This window comes from Salmo trutta, chromosome 8 (genome assembly GCF_901001165.1).
Source record: "Salmo trutta chromosome 8, fSalTru1.1, whole genome shotgun sequence".
NCBI lineage: Eukaryota > Metazoa > Chordata > Actinopteri > Salmoniformes > Salmonidae > Salmo > Salmo trutta.
Window position 1 is genome coordinate 38,920,885 of NC_042964.1, and position 18,289 is coordinate 38,939,173.

At 43.5% G+C, this 18,289-nt stretch overlaps 1 protein-coding gene across 26 annotated transcripts in view; it reads left to right on the forward strand.

Moving 5' to 3' along the window:
* The window catches only part of celf2 (cugbp, Elav-like family member 2), a 61,275-nt gene extending 46,459 nt beyond the window's left edge, over nt 1-14,816 (forward strand). For 4 of the 26 annotated variants that reach the window (XM_029761231.1, XM_029761232.1, XM_029761218.1 and 1 more), the window contains 6 exons: nt 4,192-4,323; nt 8,843-8,962; nt 12,039-12,236; nt 12,608-12,751; nt 12,913-13,084; nt 14,751-14,816. In XM_029761231.1, coding sequence (XP_029617091.1) covers nt 4,192-4,323; nt 8,843-8,962; nt 12,039-12,236; nt 12,608-12,751; nt 12,913-13,040 — 722 coding nt within the window. In that variant the 3' untranslated portion in view covers nt 13,041-13,084; nt 14,751-14,816. The remainder of the gene's footprint in view (nt 1-4,191; nt 4,324-8,842; nt 8,963-12,038; nt 12,237-12,607; nt 12,752-12,912; nt 13,085-14,750) is intronic. The other 22 variants (XM_029761233.1, XM_029761212.1, XM_029761219.1 and 19 more) reach the window with 12 other exon arrangements.
* Nucleotides 14,817-18,289: the final 3,473 nt, after the last annotated feature.

The window sequence follows — 18,289 nt, forward strand, 5'->3', positions numbered from 1 at the left end:
TTAATACTAGTAAAAATTCCTGGTCTTAGGTCAGTTAGGATCACCACTTTATTTTAAGAATGTGAAATGTCAGATTAATAGTAGAGAATTATTTATTTCAGCTTTTCTTTCTTTCATCACATTCTCATTGGGTCAGAAGTTTACATACACTCAATTAGTATTTGGTAATATTGCCTTTAAATTGTTTAACTTGGGTCAAACATTTCAGGTAGCCTTCCACAAGCTTCCCACAATAATTTGGGTGAATTTTGGCCCATTCCTCCTGACAGAGCTGGTGTAACTGAGTCAGGTTTGTAGGCCTCCTTGCTCCCACAAGCTTTTTCAGTTCTGCCCACAAATGTTCTATATGATTGAGGTCAGGGCTTTGTGATGGCCACTCCAATGCCTTGACTTTGTTGTCCTTAAGCCATTTTGCCACAACTATGCTTGGGGTCATTGTCCATTTGGAAGACCCATTTGCGACCAAGCTTTAACTTCCCGACTGATGTCTTGAGATGTTGCTTCAATATATCCACATAATTTTCCTGCCTCATGATGCCATCTATTTTATGAAGTGCACCTGTCCTTCCTGCAGCAAAGCACCCCCACAACATGATGCTGCCACCCCCGTGCTTCACAGTTGGGATGGTGTTCTTCGGCTTGCAAGCCTCCCCCTTTTTCCTCCAAACATAATGATGGTCATTATAGCCAAACAGTCCTATTTTTGTTTCATCAGACCAGAGAACATTTCTCCAAAAAGTACGGTCTTTGTCCCCATGTGCAGTTGCAAACCGTAGTCTGGCTTTTTTATGGTGGTTTTGGAGCAGTGGCTTCTTCCTTGCTGAGCGGCCTTTCATGTTATGTCGATATAGGACTCGTTTTACTGTCGATATAGATACTTTTGTACCTGTTTCCTCCACCATCTTCACAAGGTTCTTTGCTGTTGTTGTGGGATTGGTTTGCACTTTTTGCACCAAAGTATGTTCATCTCTAGGAGACACAACGCGTCTCCTTCCTGAGCAGTATGCCGGCTGCGTGGTCCCATGGTGTTTATACTTGCGTACTATTGTTTGTACAGATGAACATGGTACCTTCAGGCATTTGGAAATTGCTCCCAAGGATGAACCTGACTTGTGGAGGTCTACAATTTTTTCTGAGGTCTTGGATGATTTCTTTTGATTTTCCCATGATGTCAAGCAAAGAGGCACTGAATTTGAAGGTAGGTCTTGAAACACATCCACAGGAACACCTCCAATTGACTCAAATGATGTCAATTAGCCTATCAGAATCTTCTAAAGCCATGACATCATTTTCTGGAATTTTCCAAGCTGTTTAAAGGCACAGTCAACTTAGTGTATGTAAACTTCTGACCAACTGGAATTGTGATACAGTGAATTGTTGGAAATATTACTTGTGTCATGCACAAAGTAAATGTCCTAACCGACTTGCCAAAACTATAGTTTGTTAATAAGAAATGTGTGGAGTGGTTGAAAAACGAGTTTTAATGACCTAAGTGTATGTAAACTTCACCTGTAAATGTTGCATTTTCAGGACAGGTGCTCTCTGCTGTTTGACATTCCAGATGAAGTGTAGCCATTGCACATGACTAGCTTCCTTAGATCTCAGTCTTTATGAACAGGTACTGTGGAGAGGTTTGATATTATAGATAGCGGTTCTGTCCATATTAAAGTGATGGTATACTGGTAGCGTTGATGATTATTCTGCTCTGTTCTGCTCTCTGGTGCCCCCATAGCTGTGTCTCCTAGTCTTAGTCATCCTCCAGGGCCCTCAAACTCAACTCTGGACCTCGAAGCCAGTTCCACTGCCTTGTTCCATTGTTGCCCTCTTAAGCAGGGACTGATTGGGTGCAATTAATTATCAGGTAGAACAGAAAAGCAGCAGGTTCTGGACCTCGTAGGGTGGGAGTTGAACACCCCTGCTCTAGGGAATAGTGTTATAACCTGTTTCGCTTGATTAAGTGGCATTAGGCCCCCATCTGTGTGTGTGTGTGTGTGTGTGTGTGTGTGTGTGTGTGTGTGTGTGTGTGCGACTGACTGAGTGAGTGTAGGGTCAGATCAGTGTCTCTCGACTCAGCCGAGCCTGATTGAGTCATCTGCTCCACTCTAAACCCACAAAGTGACAAAGCCACTCAACAGCGCTGCCCTCCATCCGCAGAGTGGAAAAATACCGTGTGTTATACAATACCATACGGAATACTTCTAGGCCAGCACATACCCTGGCTTTCATCATGATTTAGCAGGGTGTTAGTGTGAAACAATGGTCAGACTGAAGAAGATGAGCTCTTCTAGGGTCTGTCTGGTTCTTCTGCAGGTTTCTTTCTCCTTTAGGAGTTTTTCCTTACCACTTAAGCACTCTGTGACAAATGACTTTCTTAAAAAGGGCTATGCTAATGAGATTACAAATTGTCTTATAGAGATGTGTTTTACAAGAATGATGTTGTTTATCAGGATGACTGGTTGGAACAGGTTTTCCACAATGTGCTACTAAATATATTTATAATGTCCAGGTTGTGAAGTGAAGAACAGAACTGTATTTTTTGGGAAATAGAGATTATTTTCTGGCATTAAAGGCATGTATATGAATAGGCAACAACAGACAGCTGGCGGATGCACACGTGTTGTTTATCGCATGAGAAGTCTGCACTGTGACTGCGTCACACACACACACACACACACCTCCTGTCCAGACCGGTCGTCACGGCAACCACAGAAACGGAACATTCTGATCAGGCTGTTCCGGAAGAAGAGAAGACAGAAGATTTCAACGCTTGTTCTTTCACGCTGTCAGACGGGCCAATCGGGACACGAGCACCTCACTAACCAATCATACTCTTTATTGGTCATACTGGGTTTAGCCATCTGGTCCAATGAAAACTGTTCAGTGGAAAAAGAATCACCCTAACCCTTTTAAACCATTCACCCAGGTGCCAAAGTTTTCTTCATGGTGTCTCGTTCATGTGATGTTGTGTGTGTGTGTGTGTGTGTGTGTGTGTGTGTGTGTATTCATGGTACTGTATATACATTCAGACTGTATATACGACACATACCTCGCATTTGACAAGGTGTCCGCCCCTCTTTCCTGGGTCCATAGGAGTGTTATATATACGGTCGTAGTTCTCTGTGCGAGTTGGTCGTTGGAGCTCCATTGCTCTGTTCTACAGAGTCTGTCTGCCTTATGGAGCCTTGTCCAGCTGTCTCTCAATAAGCCAAACAGCACTTCAGCGTATGTCCATCTCCTACGCCATATTCCTTTATTCACACACACGCGCTCTGTCTCACACACACACACACACACACACACACACACACATGCATACACACACACACACACACACACACGCACATACATAAACGCACACACATGCATACATACACACTAACTGCTCACATACACACTTTCTCTCTCTCACACACACACACACACACACGCTACTGTCACACACAGTGCAGGGTGCGAGGTTGACCACCCCTGGAGGTGTTTAATGGTCGTTACTTTAACATCAGTCAGAAGCTGGCATGGCCTCATTTAATTATGCTTAAGTAATGGCCCATATGCTAATGCAATGTAGCTAATGAGTAAACCAGGCTACAGTTAGCCTACATACTAGACTAGAGTTGCATACTGTACATGATTTACTGCCTCCAGAAACCTCACGGCACAGAGAGAACAAAGCTCTATGTTAATGTACAGTCCAAATGTCTTGTTATACTACTCGTTGTTATCTGTAAAAGACAACAATAGAATCAAACAGGAAGCTAGACAAAGTAGGGGAGATGATGTCTAGAGATGTTCCACAGGTCTTTATGGAAGAGCTTGGACAGGTCTCTCTTCCCCCTTGCAGGAGTTTAAGTCCAGCCTGTCCGTGTCTGTTTGTGGTCCACAGTTGTGAGGATCACCTCTGTCTTGGATTGGTCATATCTTGAAATGCACCCTAAACCCCCCCCCCCCCCCCCCCCCCCCTTCACAAAAAGTGAACTAAGATTATCATTGATAAGTACGATAGTATTGTATTGTATTGTATTTATATAGCACTTTCCACCTCAACCACCATCCATGAGTAACACTCAGCTTGTCAACCAGAGTAGACACCTCTCATCTCCTTCGGCGTCCACACGGTTAGCACCCGGTTCCGATGCGGTCCAGACGTGGTCCCCAGGTTTGACAACACCCTCTCTGGCTCCTCTCCTCCAGGTATGAGTGCTCTGCAGTTGCAGAACCTGGCCACTTTAGCAGCGGCAGCAGCGGCGGCCCAAAACTCAGCCAGCCCCAACGCAAACCCCATGTCCTCCAACGCGGCCTCCCTCGGAGCGCTGGCCAGCCCAGGTAACGCCGCTTCAGAGGGGGGTCAAACGCGGGGGACACCTGCCCTCCTGTCCTACCACCACCATCATTCTCACTGTTCGTCAGCAATACCATCCTCTTCGTCATCATTGCTGATGATCAAACCATCATCATCATCATCACCGTCATTATCTTCGTCGTAGTCATTGCCGTCGACACCCACAAGATATCGCTCCATGGTGTGTGTCCGCCATCTCTTGTTCATGCGTCGTGCTGTTGTTACCATGGAGACCCCACGCCGTGTCCGTCCCGGCGCCTGCCTGCGTGTCTGTGTCTGACAGCACTTCACCTCCTCACCGTGTCATGTGACGTGTACGCCTCTACGGCCATATCATTCCGTGTCCCACGCGTTGTGTGTAAACAGTACTATAGCTCAATGTCGTCTGATCGATTTCCGCACTGAGAGTTGTCTGTGGGTGGGCGTGTGTGGTTGTTTGTGTGAGTTTGTTGTGCCTTTAAAGTGACTCTCGTCTCTTCACTTCACAAGCCCTCTGAGACACGGGAACTTTAAGTGCACTGGAGTTGTTTCCGGGGGAGGGATGGTTGTTGGCACCTCTATGTGTCGTGTGTGATCTGCCTCTGGACATGGCCAGGGTCTGGCGACCAGACAGACAGACAGACAGACAGACAGACAGACAGACAGACAGACAGACAGACAGACAGACAGACAGACAGACAGACAGACAGACAGACAGACAGACAGACAGACAGACAGACAGACAGCAGTCAGGAGTTCTCTGGAGGAGATGGGTTCATCTAGGGCACATTGAGACACTCTTCTCTCCTTCTATTCCTCTTCTTCACTCTTATTCTGCTCTCTCTCTCTCTGCTTGTCTCTTATTCTGCTCTCTCTCTCTGCTTGTCTCTTATTCTGCTCTCTCTCTCTGCTTTTCTCTTATTCTGCTCTCTCTCTCTCTGCTTTTCTCTTATTCTGCTCTCTCTCTCTCTGCTTGTCTCTTATTCTGCTCTCTCTGCTTGTCTCTTATTCTGCTCTCTTTCTCTTATTCTGCTCTCTCTCTGCTTTTCTCTTATTCTGCTGTCTCTCTGCTTTTCTCTTATTCTGCTCTCTCTCTGCTTGTCTCTTATTCTGCTCTCTCTCTCTCTGCTTGTCTCTTATTCTGCTCTCTCTCTGCTTTTCTCTTATTCTGCTCTCTCTCTGCTTTTCTCTTATTCTGCTGTCTCTCTGCTTTTCTCTTATTCTGCTCTCTCTCTGCTTGTCTCTTATTCTGCTCTCTCTCTGCTTTTCTCTTATTCTGCTCTCTCTCTGCTTTTCTCTTATTCTGCTCTCTCTCTGCTTGTCTCTTATTCTGCTCTCCTCTCTGCTTTTCTCTTCTGTTCTCTCTCTCTGCTTTTATCTTATTCTGCTCTCTCTCTCTCTGCTTGTCTCTTATTCTGCTCTCTCTCTCTCTGCTTTTCTCTTATTCTGCTCTCTCTCTCTGCTTTTATCTTATTCTGCTCTCTCTCTCCGCTTTTATCTTATTCTGCTCTCTCTCTCTCTGCTTTTCTCTTATTCTGCTCTCTCTCTCTGCTTTTATCTTATTCTGCTCTCTCTCTCTCTGCTTTTCTCTTATTCTGCTCTCTCTCTGCTTGTCTCTTATTCTGCTCTCTCTCTCTGCTTGTCTCTTATTCTGCTCTCTCTCTCTGCTTTTCTCTTATTCTGTTCTCTCTCTCTGCTTTTCTCTTATTCTGTTCTCTCTCTCTCTGCTTTTCTCTTATTCTGTTCTCTCTCTCTCTGTTTTTCTCTTATTCTGCTCTCTCTCTCTGCTTTTCTCTTATTCTGCTCTCTCCCTCTCCTTTTCTCTTAGTCTGCTCTCTCTCTCTCTGCTTTTCTCTTATTCTGCTCTCTCTCTCTGCTTGTCTCTTATTCTGCTCTCTCCCTCTCCTTTTCTCTTAGTCTGCTCTCTCTCTCTCTGCTTTTCTCTTATTCTGCTCTCTATCTCGGCTTTTCTCTTATTCTGCTCTCTCCCTCTCCTTTTCTCTTAGTCTGCTCTCTCTCTCTCTGCTTTTCTCTTATTCTGTTCTCTCTCTCTGCTTTTCTCTTATTCTGTTCTCTCTCTCTGCTTTTCTCTTATTCTGTTCTCTCTCGCTGCTTTTCTCTTATTCTGTTCTCTCTCTGCTTTTCTCTTATTCTGCTCTCTCCCTCTCCTTTTCTCTTAGTCTGCTCTCTCTCTCTGATTTTCTCTTATTCTGCTCTCTCTCTCTGCTTGTCTCTTATTCTGCTCTCTCTCTGCTTTTATCTTATTCTGCTCTCTCTGCTTTTATCTTATTCTGCTCTCTCTCTCTGCTTGTCTCTTATTCTGCTCTCTCTCTCTGCTTTTCTCTTATTCTGCTTTCTCTCTGCTTTTATCTTATTCTGCTCTCTCTCTCTCTGCTTTTCTCTTATTCTGTTCTCTCTCTCTGCTTTTCTCTTATTCTGCTCTCTCCCTCTCCTTTTCTCTTATTCTGCTCTCTCTCTGCTTTTATCTTATTCTGTTCTCTCTCTCTCTGCTTTTCTCTTATTCTGCTCTCTCTCTCTGCTTTTCTCTTATTCTGTTCTCTCTCTCTCTGCTTTTCTCTTATTCTGCTCTCTCCCTCTGCTTTTCTCTTATTCTGCTCTCTCTCTCTGCTTGTCTCTTATTCTGCTCTCTCTCTGCTTTTATCTTATTCTGCTCTCTCTCTCTGCTTGTCTCTTATTCTGCTCTCTCTCTCTGCTTTTCTCTTATTCTGCTCTCTCTCTGCTTTTATCTTATTCTGCTCTCTCTCTCTCTGCTTTTCTCTCTCTCTGTTTTTCTCTTATTCTGCTCTCTCCCTCTCCTTTTATCTTATTCTGCTCTCTCGCTCTCTGCTTGTCTCTTATTCTGCTCTCTCTCTCTGCTTGTCTCTTATTCTGCTCTCTCTCTCTGCTTTTCTCTTATTCTGCTCTCTCTCTCTGCTTTTCTCTTATTCTGCTCTCTCTCTCTGCTTTTCTCTTATTCTGCTCTCTCTCTCTGCTTTTCTCTTAGTCTGCTCTCTCTCTCTGCTTGTCTCTTATTCTGCTCTCTCTCTCTGCTTGTCTCTTATTCTGCTCTCTCTCTCTGCTTTTCTCTTAGTCTGCTCTCTCTCTCTGCTTTTCTCTTATTCTGCTCTCTCTCTCTGCTTGTCTCTTATTCTGCTCTCTCTCTCTGCTTGTCTCTTATTCTGCTCTCTCTCTCTGCTTTTCTCTTAGTCTGCTCTCTCTCTCTCTGCTTTTCTCTTATTCTGTTCTCTCTCTCTCCCTCTTCACCATCTCTCTTGTCCTCTCTGCCTTGCTCCTCCAGTTCCCTGGTTGCTGTCTTTTCTGGAGTAGCCAAGTAACAGAGCGTGAATAGGAGCTTTGTTTAGTGTTACCCATCACCCTTTGCCTGTCCTGCTCCCTGCTTTCACCCAGCTGCTTAGCATAGGTTTAAATGTGAATTCTGCTCTCTCGCTCGCTCTCTCTCTCTCTCTCTCGTGTGTTCTGTGGATACTAGAGCTACATTATTAGTGCATGCTCAGACTCTGCTCAGTGCCAATGAAAGGCGACACTCTCTGTCAATGACATAGTTTCAATTTGATAAAGACAGCCAATTTACCATTGAGAGACTGTCTTGCTTTTCATTTGTACTAAGTCTATTTTAAGATATCTACTCTTTCTGATGCAGTGTAAGCGTGACTTAGAGGGGTGTATGGACATTATGTCTACTGGAATATGGACCGTGTCTGGACAATCAAATAAACGACTGTCTGTAAAGGACAATTGTTCTTCACCCACATTGTACTTAGGGACCATTCAGCACTTAGGCATGTTCTTGTCACTCATCTGTTCTTTTGTATTTGTGTGTGTCACAATCGTGTCTGTGTGTGTGTGTCACGATCGTGTCTGTGTGTGTGTCACAATCGTGTGTGTGTGTCACGTTCGTGTCACAATCGTGTCTGTGTGTGTGTGTCACGATCGCGTCTGTGTGTGTGTGTGTCTCCGTTCTAGGGCTAAATGAACCTTGTAAAAAAAACATGTAAAATGTTTGCTGAGCTATATCTCTGTCATACCTAGGGATCCTAAACAGGAGTCTAGCGAAGGGTCTAGTTGCTTGCGCTCTTGCCTGCCTGTCTGCCTGCTTTAGGTTTGGTCGTTACATGACCGCCTCACGAAGAAACAACCGAGCCCCCTCACCTTTTCATAGCTACACACGCATCCACAACTACTGTGTTCATCGTGCTCTGCATTCACATGTGTGAGGGATCTTTATATGTACACTGTTACCTGGGAGCTACTCTCATTTCTCTAGGACACTCAGTGTTGAATGAGGGCAGAGAGATGTACTTCCTGCCTGTCACTCGCTCAGCTCCAGTTTGTCTGAGCAGGGAGGATGTTGTTGCTTATGTCACTAAAACGTCCAATTGGATGCCTCCGCTTCTCTAACGCGCGTGCTTGTTGTCTTGCTCTTCCTTTCTCTTTCTCTCCCTCCCTCTCTTGCCCACTCCTTCCTCTCCTCCTCCTCCCCCTGGTATCCTCTCTTCCCGACAGCGGGCAACACAGCCAACTCCTCGGGCATGAACTCTCTGACCTCTCTGGGCACTCTGCAGGGCCTGGCTGGCGCCACCATGGGTCTGAACAACATTAATGCACTAGCAGGTAGCGTCAACAGTGAGTATTCACCATTGGCCGCTCACCACTCATCTCACCACCACCACCACCGCCACCACTCAGACACAGGGATATGCTGCTGTTGCAGAGGAACATCATATCTAGAAAGCACCTCCAGTATGTGTTACGAACATTCATAATAATACTGGTAATGATCTGAAGACGGTACTCTAAACACTATCAAAGTCCACTAAAGTCCCGGGCCCAAACATCTGTCACTGTGACCCTCAAACTATGCCCATGGTTGCCATGTGGCATCTCTCTGTGTCCACTCCCTGGGAAATCACCTGTTCAGCCTGGCTTTATGCTCCAGGCTGAATCACCCCTAACCCACCACATCCTCACAAAGACCACAGCTACCAATACATCCATCCATTTATTCATCAATCCATCCGCTTCCTGGTTGTGTCACACGGGGTGGTGCCTGTTGTAAGAGTGCTGCTGTTTGTGTTGTCGCTTCACGTCTGTGCGGGGCCGTGTACATGTCACTAGTGAATCTGCACACTCGTGTATGACTAGAGGTTCATTTGTTCAACAACAACAAAAAAGGAAAAACCTTTTAGTAGAGGTGGAGAAGAAAATATTCTGCGACAGAATACGGAAGTGGCCTTAATCAGGTTTTAGTGAGTCTACATTTATGAGATGAGCTGTGTCCCAGTAGTCGTAGCAGGCCATGGCAGTGAGTTTCTCTGGCCACACTGAGTCTCTGTCCTGTCATGTCCTGCTACACCTCTGGGGGAAAGTCAAAGTGTGTGGCCTTAATCAGTGTTGTTATGACAGCAGAGATCCTGTAAAACCAGCCCATTCTCCACATTCTCCCCTGACCTTTTCCTGTGTCTTCTACAGTTGCCATATCCGCTTTCTAAATCACCCCACCGCTCAAACACGATGAGAATGCCAGTTTCACATTAATCTTCTTCCCCCTTTCCCCTCCTTCTTTCATTGAAGCACATCTAGGCTTTAATTGAATCGTAAAGGTCAACGGTGCAATTATTCCTGAATAAATGAGTGACCTATAATTTCCAGCGCCGTGGTCATCATTTACCTCTCTGTCAGATGGTGGCGGGCGAAGGGACATTTTGGAATATCGATCCCCTCAGACTGTTGCCCTGCTAGGCAGTACAGCCACACTAACAAGTATAGCTGTCCTTCCTTACCTTGCTGCTCGTCGTTACCTTCTAAATGGCCAAATAAGGACGGGGGCATGCCAGGGACGTGCTGTTTGATTGGTGTTTGACACTGTTGGTCTGGGGTCTGATTGGTCGAACAGTAGTGAGGTGATTTTCTCCTCTGTGTGGGTGGTGAAAACAGCAAAGAGCGATAGATTGAGCGACGCTATTAAGGAGATTGAGTTATTGGATCTTGAGTACACTAGCGGGTTCTGAAGTGTGGATGTTAAACTCGTACATTAGGCCTTGAGTGTCTTGTGTGTGTCGTGCAGTGTGTGTGTGTGTGGTGGGGGGGTGGGGGGGGCTAGGGATGTTGTCATGGTGATATTTCAGCTGCTTATTTCTGCTGTGGTGTTCCAGTTTGCATGGGTCAGGCCAGGCTCTCCATTCACCTCTGTGTTAGGTGTTTTAATGTCTATTACATGTAGGACATGTGTATTATGCATGTGTGTGAGTGTGTGTGTGTGTGAGAGATGAAATAAGTACATATTTTGTGCATATAGTTATATATCCTGTACAAAATGTTTTGAAATGTGTTTTACGTTGTGTATGTATGTTGAGTGAATGAGTGTGTGTATGTAGTATGTATTGTACACTACCGTTCAAAAGTTTGGGGACACATAGAAATGTCCTTGTTTTTGAAAGAAAGCACATTTTTTTGTCCATTCAAAAGGTCAACGGTGCAGTCTCAAACACCAGTCTCAACGTCAACAGTGAAGAGGTGACTCCGGGATGCTGGCCTTCTAGGCAGAGTTCCTCTGTCCAGTGTCTGTGTTCTTTTGCCCATCTTAATCTTTTATTTTTATTGGCCAGTCTGAGATATGGCTATTTCTTTGCAACTCTGCCTAGAAGGCCAGCATCCCGGAGTCGCCTCTTCACTGTTGACGTTGAGCTGGTGTTTTGCGGGTACTATTTAATTAAGCTGCTAGTTGAGGACTTGTGAGGCGTCTGTTTCTCAAACTAGACACTCTAATGTACTTGTCCTCTTGCTCAGTTGTGCACCGGGGCCTCCCACTCCTCTTTATATTCTGGTTAGAGCCAGTTTGCACTGTTCTGTGAAGGGAGTAGTACAAAGTGTTGTACGAGATCTACAGTTTCTTGGCAATTTCTCACACGGAATAGCCTTCATTTCTCAGAACAAGAATAGACTGACGAGTTTCAGAAGAAAGTCTTTGTTTCTGGCAATTTTGAGCCTGTAATCGAACCCACAAATACTGATGCTCCAGATACTCAACTAGTCTAAAGAAGGCCAGTTTTATTGCTTTTTAAATCAGCACCACAGTTTTTAGCTGTGCTAACATATTTGCAAAAGGGTTTTCTAATGATCAATTAGCCTTTTAAAATGATAAACTTGGATTAGCTAACACAACGTGCCATTGGAACACAGGAGTGATGGTTGCTGATAATGGGCCTCTGTACACCTATGTAGCCGTTTCTAGCTACAATAGTCATTTACAACATTAACAATGTCTACACTGTATTGCTGACCAATTTTATGTTATTTGAATGGACAAAAAAATTTGCTTTCTTTCAAGAACAAGGACCTTTCTAAGTGACCCCAAACTTTTGAACGGTAGTGAGTGAGTGTGTATGTTGAGTTTTTATGTATGTTGAGTGAGTGAGTGTGTATGTTGAGTTTTTATGTAGAGTGAGTGTGTGTGCGTGTGTGTGTGTGTGTGTGTGTGTGTGTGTGTGTGTGTGTGTGTGTGTGTGTGTGTGTTGAGGGAATGAGTGTATGTTGAGTGATTGAGTGTGTACTGTATGTATAATGAGTGTGTGTGTGTATGTTGAGTGAATGAGTGTGTACTGTATGTATAATGAGTATGTGTGTGATTAAACACAACCTGCAGTGGAGCTCTAATGAGTAAGTGCATTCTTCTTTTTGTACTGTTGGGTTTTATGTAAAGTTGCACAAATGCTCTCAGGTATGGCGGCCCTGAACGGAGGCCTGGGCGGCGCGGGGCTGACCAACGGCACGGCGGGCACCATGGACGCGCTCACACAGGCCTACTCAGGGATCCAGCAGTATGCAGCCGCAGCCCTGCCCACCCTCTACAGCCAGTCCCTGCTGCAGCAGCAAGGTGCCGCCGGCAGCCAGAAAGAGGGTCAGTGGGCGTGGGGTGGAGCCAGGGGGCGGAGGGAAGGGACAGGGGGAGGGAAGAGACAGCAGGGTGGAGGGGGTTCTGGAGAGTTGAGGGGGAAGTGAAGGAATCAAGCGGTGGAGTGTTGGGAGAGAGGTATGCACTCCCAATACAGCCAGACCCGACTGCAATAGTCTAACTGGCACAAGTAGCTTTCTAGTGAGATTACTAATGCAACAACAATACTAACCAGGGGAAGCCAGAAACAGGTTGGGCACTGAGGGTAGAGCATAGTGGGATAAAGACGTATGCATTAACTCTCTATAATCTCTTTACTCTGTATGTCTCTGGGTTTAACCCTTACCCGGTACTGTCCCGTGTCTCTCTCTTGTTAGGGCCTGAAGGTGCCAACCTGTTCATCTACCACCTGCCCCAGGAGTTTGGGGACCAGGACATCCTGCAGATGTTCATGCCTTTTGGAAATGTGGTCTCTGCCAAAGTCTTCATTGACAAACAGACAAACCTGAGCAAGTGCTTCGGTACGTCCGCCAGCACAAACGCACTGAAAACACACAACACCTGTGTATGAATTACATGTTGTATTCCTGTTAGTGCACCCTCTCTCTCTCTAACTCTCTCTCTAACTCGCTCTCCCTCTCTCTTCTCTTGTACCCTGTCCATTTCCTTCTCTGCCTCCCAGGCTTCGTCAGCTATGACAATCCTGTGTCGGCGCAGGCAGCCATCCAGGCCATGAATGGCTTCCAGATCGGCATGAAGAGGCTGAAGGTGCAGCTCAAGCGCTCCAAGAACGACAGCAAACCATACTGATCTTAGCACTAGGGCCTATCTGCTCCCATGTTACCACTGCTAGGGTAAGTCCCCATACGAGCCACGACCTCTACACAGGGACTGGGGGAGGGAAGTGGAGGGAGGGGGGGAGACCATATTTGACCACCAGAGGGAGACACTACTTTCTCCTTGAGTTTTTTTTTTTAGCTTTTTTGTTTAGCAGTATTATTTATTATTACTATTATGATTTTTTTGTATTATCTTTCACATGAATGCTTCCATTACCACCTTTATTTTGTACCACTTTAAAAAAAGTAGCTATCATCGGTAGCTTTTTCAGTTGTAAAACATATTTAATTTTCTACGTGATTATTTATATACTGTTATGAGAAGAATTTCATTACTCGAAAAACAGAGTAAGAAAAAAAAACAGAAGCTATATGATTTTGTTTTTTCTCTTTGTGAACCTGAGGCCTGATAAAATGTTGAGATAAAGGGTTCATTTCTGACACACCACGCACCGATATGCACATGACCCTTGACCTCCTGGTGTTGGTTTCCGGGCCAACTACCGCTGCTTCTCTGACCCCTGATGCCTGCTGACACACCATGGAACAAAGGGTTAAAAAACGAAACTTAGTGGCCTCTCACCTGTTAGTCAGTCAACGACAGCATCCCATACACTCCTCTATTTCATTACTATCAGGACTCCAGTCATTTTCATTTCTTAATGTGGAGAATGTTTATTTCACACTAAAACAATGTTAGCAAACTATGATTTTTCTGGGTCAGATCACATTGGTCTTTGTTGAAAGGGATATTGTGTAGAACATTTTCAAAGTAACATCCAGAATCCGATGAAGGCTATAAGAAAAAAAAAATGTATGGGTGGGAAGATAACTGAAAATACTTGATGTTTCTTGAGAGATAAAGAAAGAAATTCAAAGTACCGAAAGCCACAGGCCTGTACATTTTATTTGTAAAAAAAGCAGTTCTATTTTTATACCAAATTTTTACTGCCTCAGAAAAAAATGATTTTATTTATTGCCTATCGTTAAGTTATTGGACTCCTATAAAGAACAGAATCCATTAGAATAGAACCTTGTTGAGTAGTCTTCTGAAATTCGGAACTGTAGAATTCTCTAGAACAGAGCCAGGTTCACACCTCGCTCTACCTCTGCTCCCTTCACTTTCACACACACCTCTCTCTGTCTGTGCATCACATCTGTCCATCTGTGATCAGCGCTCTCTCTCTCTCTCTCTCTCTCTCTCTCCATCAGTATCGGTACTTCACCTGTCAAATTTCAACCTTTCCTTGCGTTTCGTTTTTTTGTTCACGTGTTTGTTTCGTTATGTTTCGTTCGTTTGTACTGTACAAAAACTTTTAAACAGTTTCTCCCAAATGACAATCCATCCTCCTTGCTCTGTAGGAGCATGTGGTACTGATGGATATAACTTTGGGTGCTCTGTGTGTGAGTGTGTGATAGTGTGTTTGTACTGTAAATGTGTGTGTCTGTTAGTATTAATCCAAATTGTATATCATTTTTGTACAAAAAAATGAAATAACGAGAGATAAAAAATTGCCAATTGTGTAGTGAGTGGTGTTGCCATTATGACCTGGTGGTTTGCATTGTTGTTTTGTTGTTTGTTGTTGTTGTTGTTCCCCTGATTTTAATGCTGTAGTAATGTGGTGCCCTGGCTCTCTGTTCTGTGTGTAACTCTCTCCTCTCCCCTGTTTTCTTCCTATAGAACCCATCTCCATGCCTGTTAGCTCATCGTTTGCCTAGCATGTCTCTGTGGCGTGGCGTCCAAAAACAAAAAATACAAAAAAGTCTCATCGTCCCGTCATTGTTTTCTGATGTCTTTTCTGAGCTCACCTGATCATAACCTGGTCTCCGCCTACTGACCTTTTGAACTTAGCTTGACCTTTTTGGACTTTTTTTGCATGTGACCTCATGTTGTTCTATTTTGGGGAGGTGGGGTGGATGGGGTACATTGTGGATGAAGGAGGGCGGGAGGGAGGGAGGGAGAAAGGGGGGAGCGAATCAATGTGAAAAAGTATAGCATCATTCATACAAAAAGACGGAACTCTTACAGACAAAAACAAAACGTTTCTTTTTAAAAACAGAAAAACCCTGTGGCAAAATGATTTCCATTAGATTTATTTAGTTATGTTTAGTTTCCTTATTTTATGTTGGGTTTCGTTTTTTGTTCCTTTTTTTCAGTTAAAGTAAACTTGAAAGTTCAGCACAGGGATTGGCATGCTGTCTTGTTTCTGGCTCCACTAGCAATATGAGGCCAGAAGCGGACACTGTTGGTGTCCATGAAAAATAGACTACTTCCAAACAGTTCTGAATAAAAACTGTCTGATCAATATTAGACTCTCTCAGAGCTCTGTAATTGTTTTTACATTTTTCAGGCAGTGTAAAGTTTTTTGATAAGGCCATTTTAAGTGGCTCTGTTTCTCATTAAAGTATATATAGAACCACTTTTTTCTAGAGTAGTTTAAGGTATTACAAAAATGTCAACAAAAAAAGACTTGCCCTGTTTGGGGGGAGAAATGCTACCTACGTGTCACCTTTTGCTGAACTGACTCACAGATAGACAATCCGTGGTTTAAATGCACATGATGAACAAATGACCTATATTTTCTACTGTTTAAATTATAGAGCGAAAAAAAAAAGAAGAAAATACCTGTAACCCGCGTTAACGTTGGTGCTTCTTGTGAGTTTAGTTTTGGTTTCATTACAAGTCTAACGGTCTTAAGTGTCTCATGTTTTTAAAGAGAAGACAAAAAAAAAATCTGTTTACTTGAACAATAGACAAAGCCTTTCATATGAATACTATTATAATTGTTCCTTTTGTCTTTTTTTTTTAAGCAGTCCCAATTTGCTAAATTTCTTGTTGGGTAATTAGCTATATAAAATTCCTAAAAAATATATATATGAATATATAAATATATAACATGTCGGCTTGTGAAGCATCAATGTTAATATAATTTTATTTCTATCGTGGGAAACAATATTTAGATGTGTTTTGTTGTTCATTATAATGTGATTTTCTTTACTTATAAAGAAAAAAAGACAAGATCGGTGGAGTTTAGTGCCAAATCCTGAAGGTACATCCTGTCTATAGCGCGTCAGTGTATTTCTTGTAAAATGATTTGATAACATGGGTATTTTATTCAGTGTTTTGTATGGATCCCTCATATGTAAAAATATAGATTTAAAAAAGAGTTTGTTAACTTGCTATTCTGTGGTCTTGTTGCCTGAAACTGTTCGTTTTGCTTTTTTTTGTAAAGATGTAAAAAGTGCCCATGTGTCATATATATATATATACACACACTCGCACGTGTACACACACACACACACACACACTCATGCAGACCTCACAGTTGACTTTACTTTGTTGTTGTGTATGAGAGCCCCTGAGTGTGAGAGCCTTTACAGTCCAGTTTCCATGTTCCTGCCCACCAGCCTTTACATTACTGTTCACACGCTCTCTCTCACATACGTCACTCACATACGTCACTCACACACACAGTTCTCACATGAGCCATTATACAGAGAATTCTGCAAAGCCTTATCACAGGCCCTCACATGAACACTCACATGAACACGCTCACATTCTCGCCGAACACTCTCGCTTCATCCTTTCGCTTTGACAAATGTAAAGCCTTATTTTAAGCTTCATCTCTCTCATTATAACCTAAATCAAGGACAAGTTTTTAGTTGAAGTTGCTACAGACTGGGATGGGGGCATCGTTATTTGCTGGTCATGTTTGCGTCACCTCAAACAACATGAATGCGTTGCTTTCATGAGGTAAGTGAAGGGCAAGACTTTCCCACACAAGCCTCAAACCCTCCCCAGATCCAGACAAAACAACGTTGATAGTACAGAATTATTTTCAGCTGTTTGGTTTTGTTGTTTCTTCCGTTGACAGTTTCTTATGGACATGTACCAGTATTGGTAATTACACCATTATTACAAAAATATGTTTGCCCTGTTGTAAATGTTGTGTAATGTAGTGTAACTGGCCAAAACAGTGTTGAGATGCCAAAGTATTATGTCAAGATTCTCATAGTCAATCCGTTTACATGACACAATGCTGTCTGTCCGTCAGTCTCAGTATTCTGTAAAACTGCCCCGATTCCCTTCCCTGGAAACCTAGTTTACGGTCTGCAAAACGCAGCACTATTTTATACAAAAACTCACCAGTCGCCTTAACCAGGGAGTGTTGTATCGAAAGACTTGTCTAATAGGATCTAAAATCTGTATGTAAGTAGGTGGTGTTAGCCAAGTCTAAGTGTACTACTGTATTGTACTGTACCTCCAGCTTCTCCAACTCTGGGTAAGCATGTCACCATTTTGTCCCACAAAACAGAGTAGAGAAGCAAAATGGCCACCTTCTTCTTTAGTGTGGCTCTCAAACTGAAAACCAAGGGAAAAGAAATAAGTTATTGTTATCCGTTTCATCGTCTTTTTACAGAATAACAAGGTTTATTTGAAATACCGAGCCAAATGGAGGAGGGTTCGTAAAGTGCAGACAGGGGAAATAAAATGAGATGAAAGGGTAGCTATCTTCAGTTCTTAGACAGCTAAACAACAGTCTCAGCCAAGAGGCAGGGCCTTTTCCATGTCAAATGACCAAGTCAATGCCAAACTTCAGTTGAGTCCATAGCATACCAAATTGACATTTCCTAAAGCAGTAAGCATGAGTAATGCCATAAAACAGCTCTAACTACCTGCACAAAAGTAATCAGGATTGCCAATATGTCATACTACACATATATCAGTGTTAGTAGATCATTTTCTCATTAACGCGCGCTGATCGTAGTCTCCTTATAAGACGTATTAGTCCTAAGACCCTTCAGGAATCCTCTCTGAGGAACATCTTTGCACTCTAAATACATTAGGTAACATAAACAGACAACAGAGTTACATCAACTCACGGTGCAGCATAATGTGTTGCAGGCGTAGAGGATTTGGTTTTTATGTTTGTTTTCGGTTCATCCCTTAGCCAACTACTTATACTTTGGGAGATGGTAATGTGTGGACATGTGTGTGTTTTTACAGAACTTAAGCATCCCCCAATTCCCAAATCTCTCACTCACTCACACACACACAGCGTGGGTTGGCACAGTGTAGTCTGATTGAAGTTGCAGTCTGTTAGATGTTTCTGAAAAAGCACAAGAGTGTCCTCCGCAGACAGACCGTTATACAGGAGTGTCTGTTGAGTGCCTCACATCTCAGGGGCTGTCATCACCGATGCTTGTTGTAATCTTTCA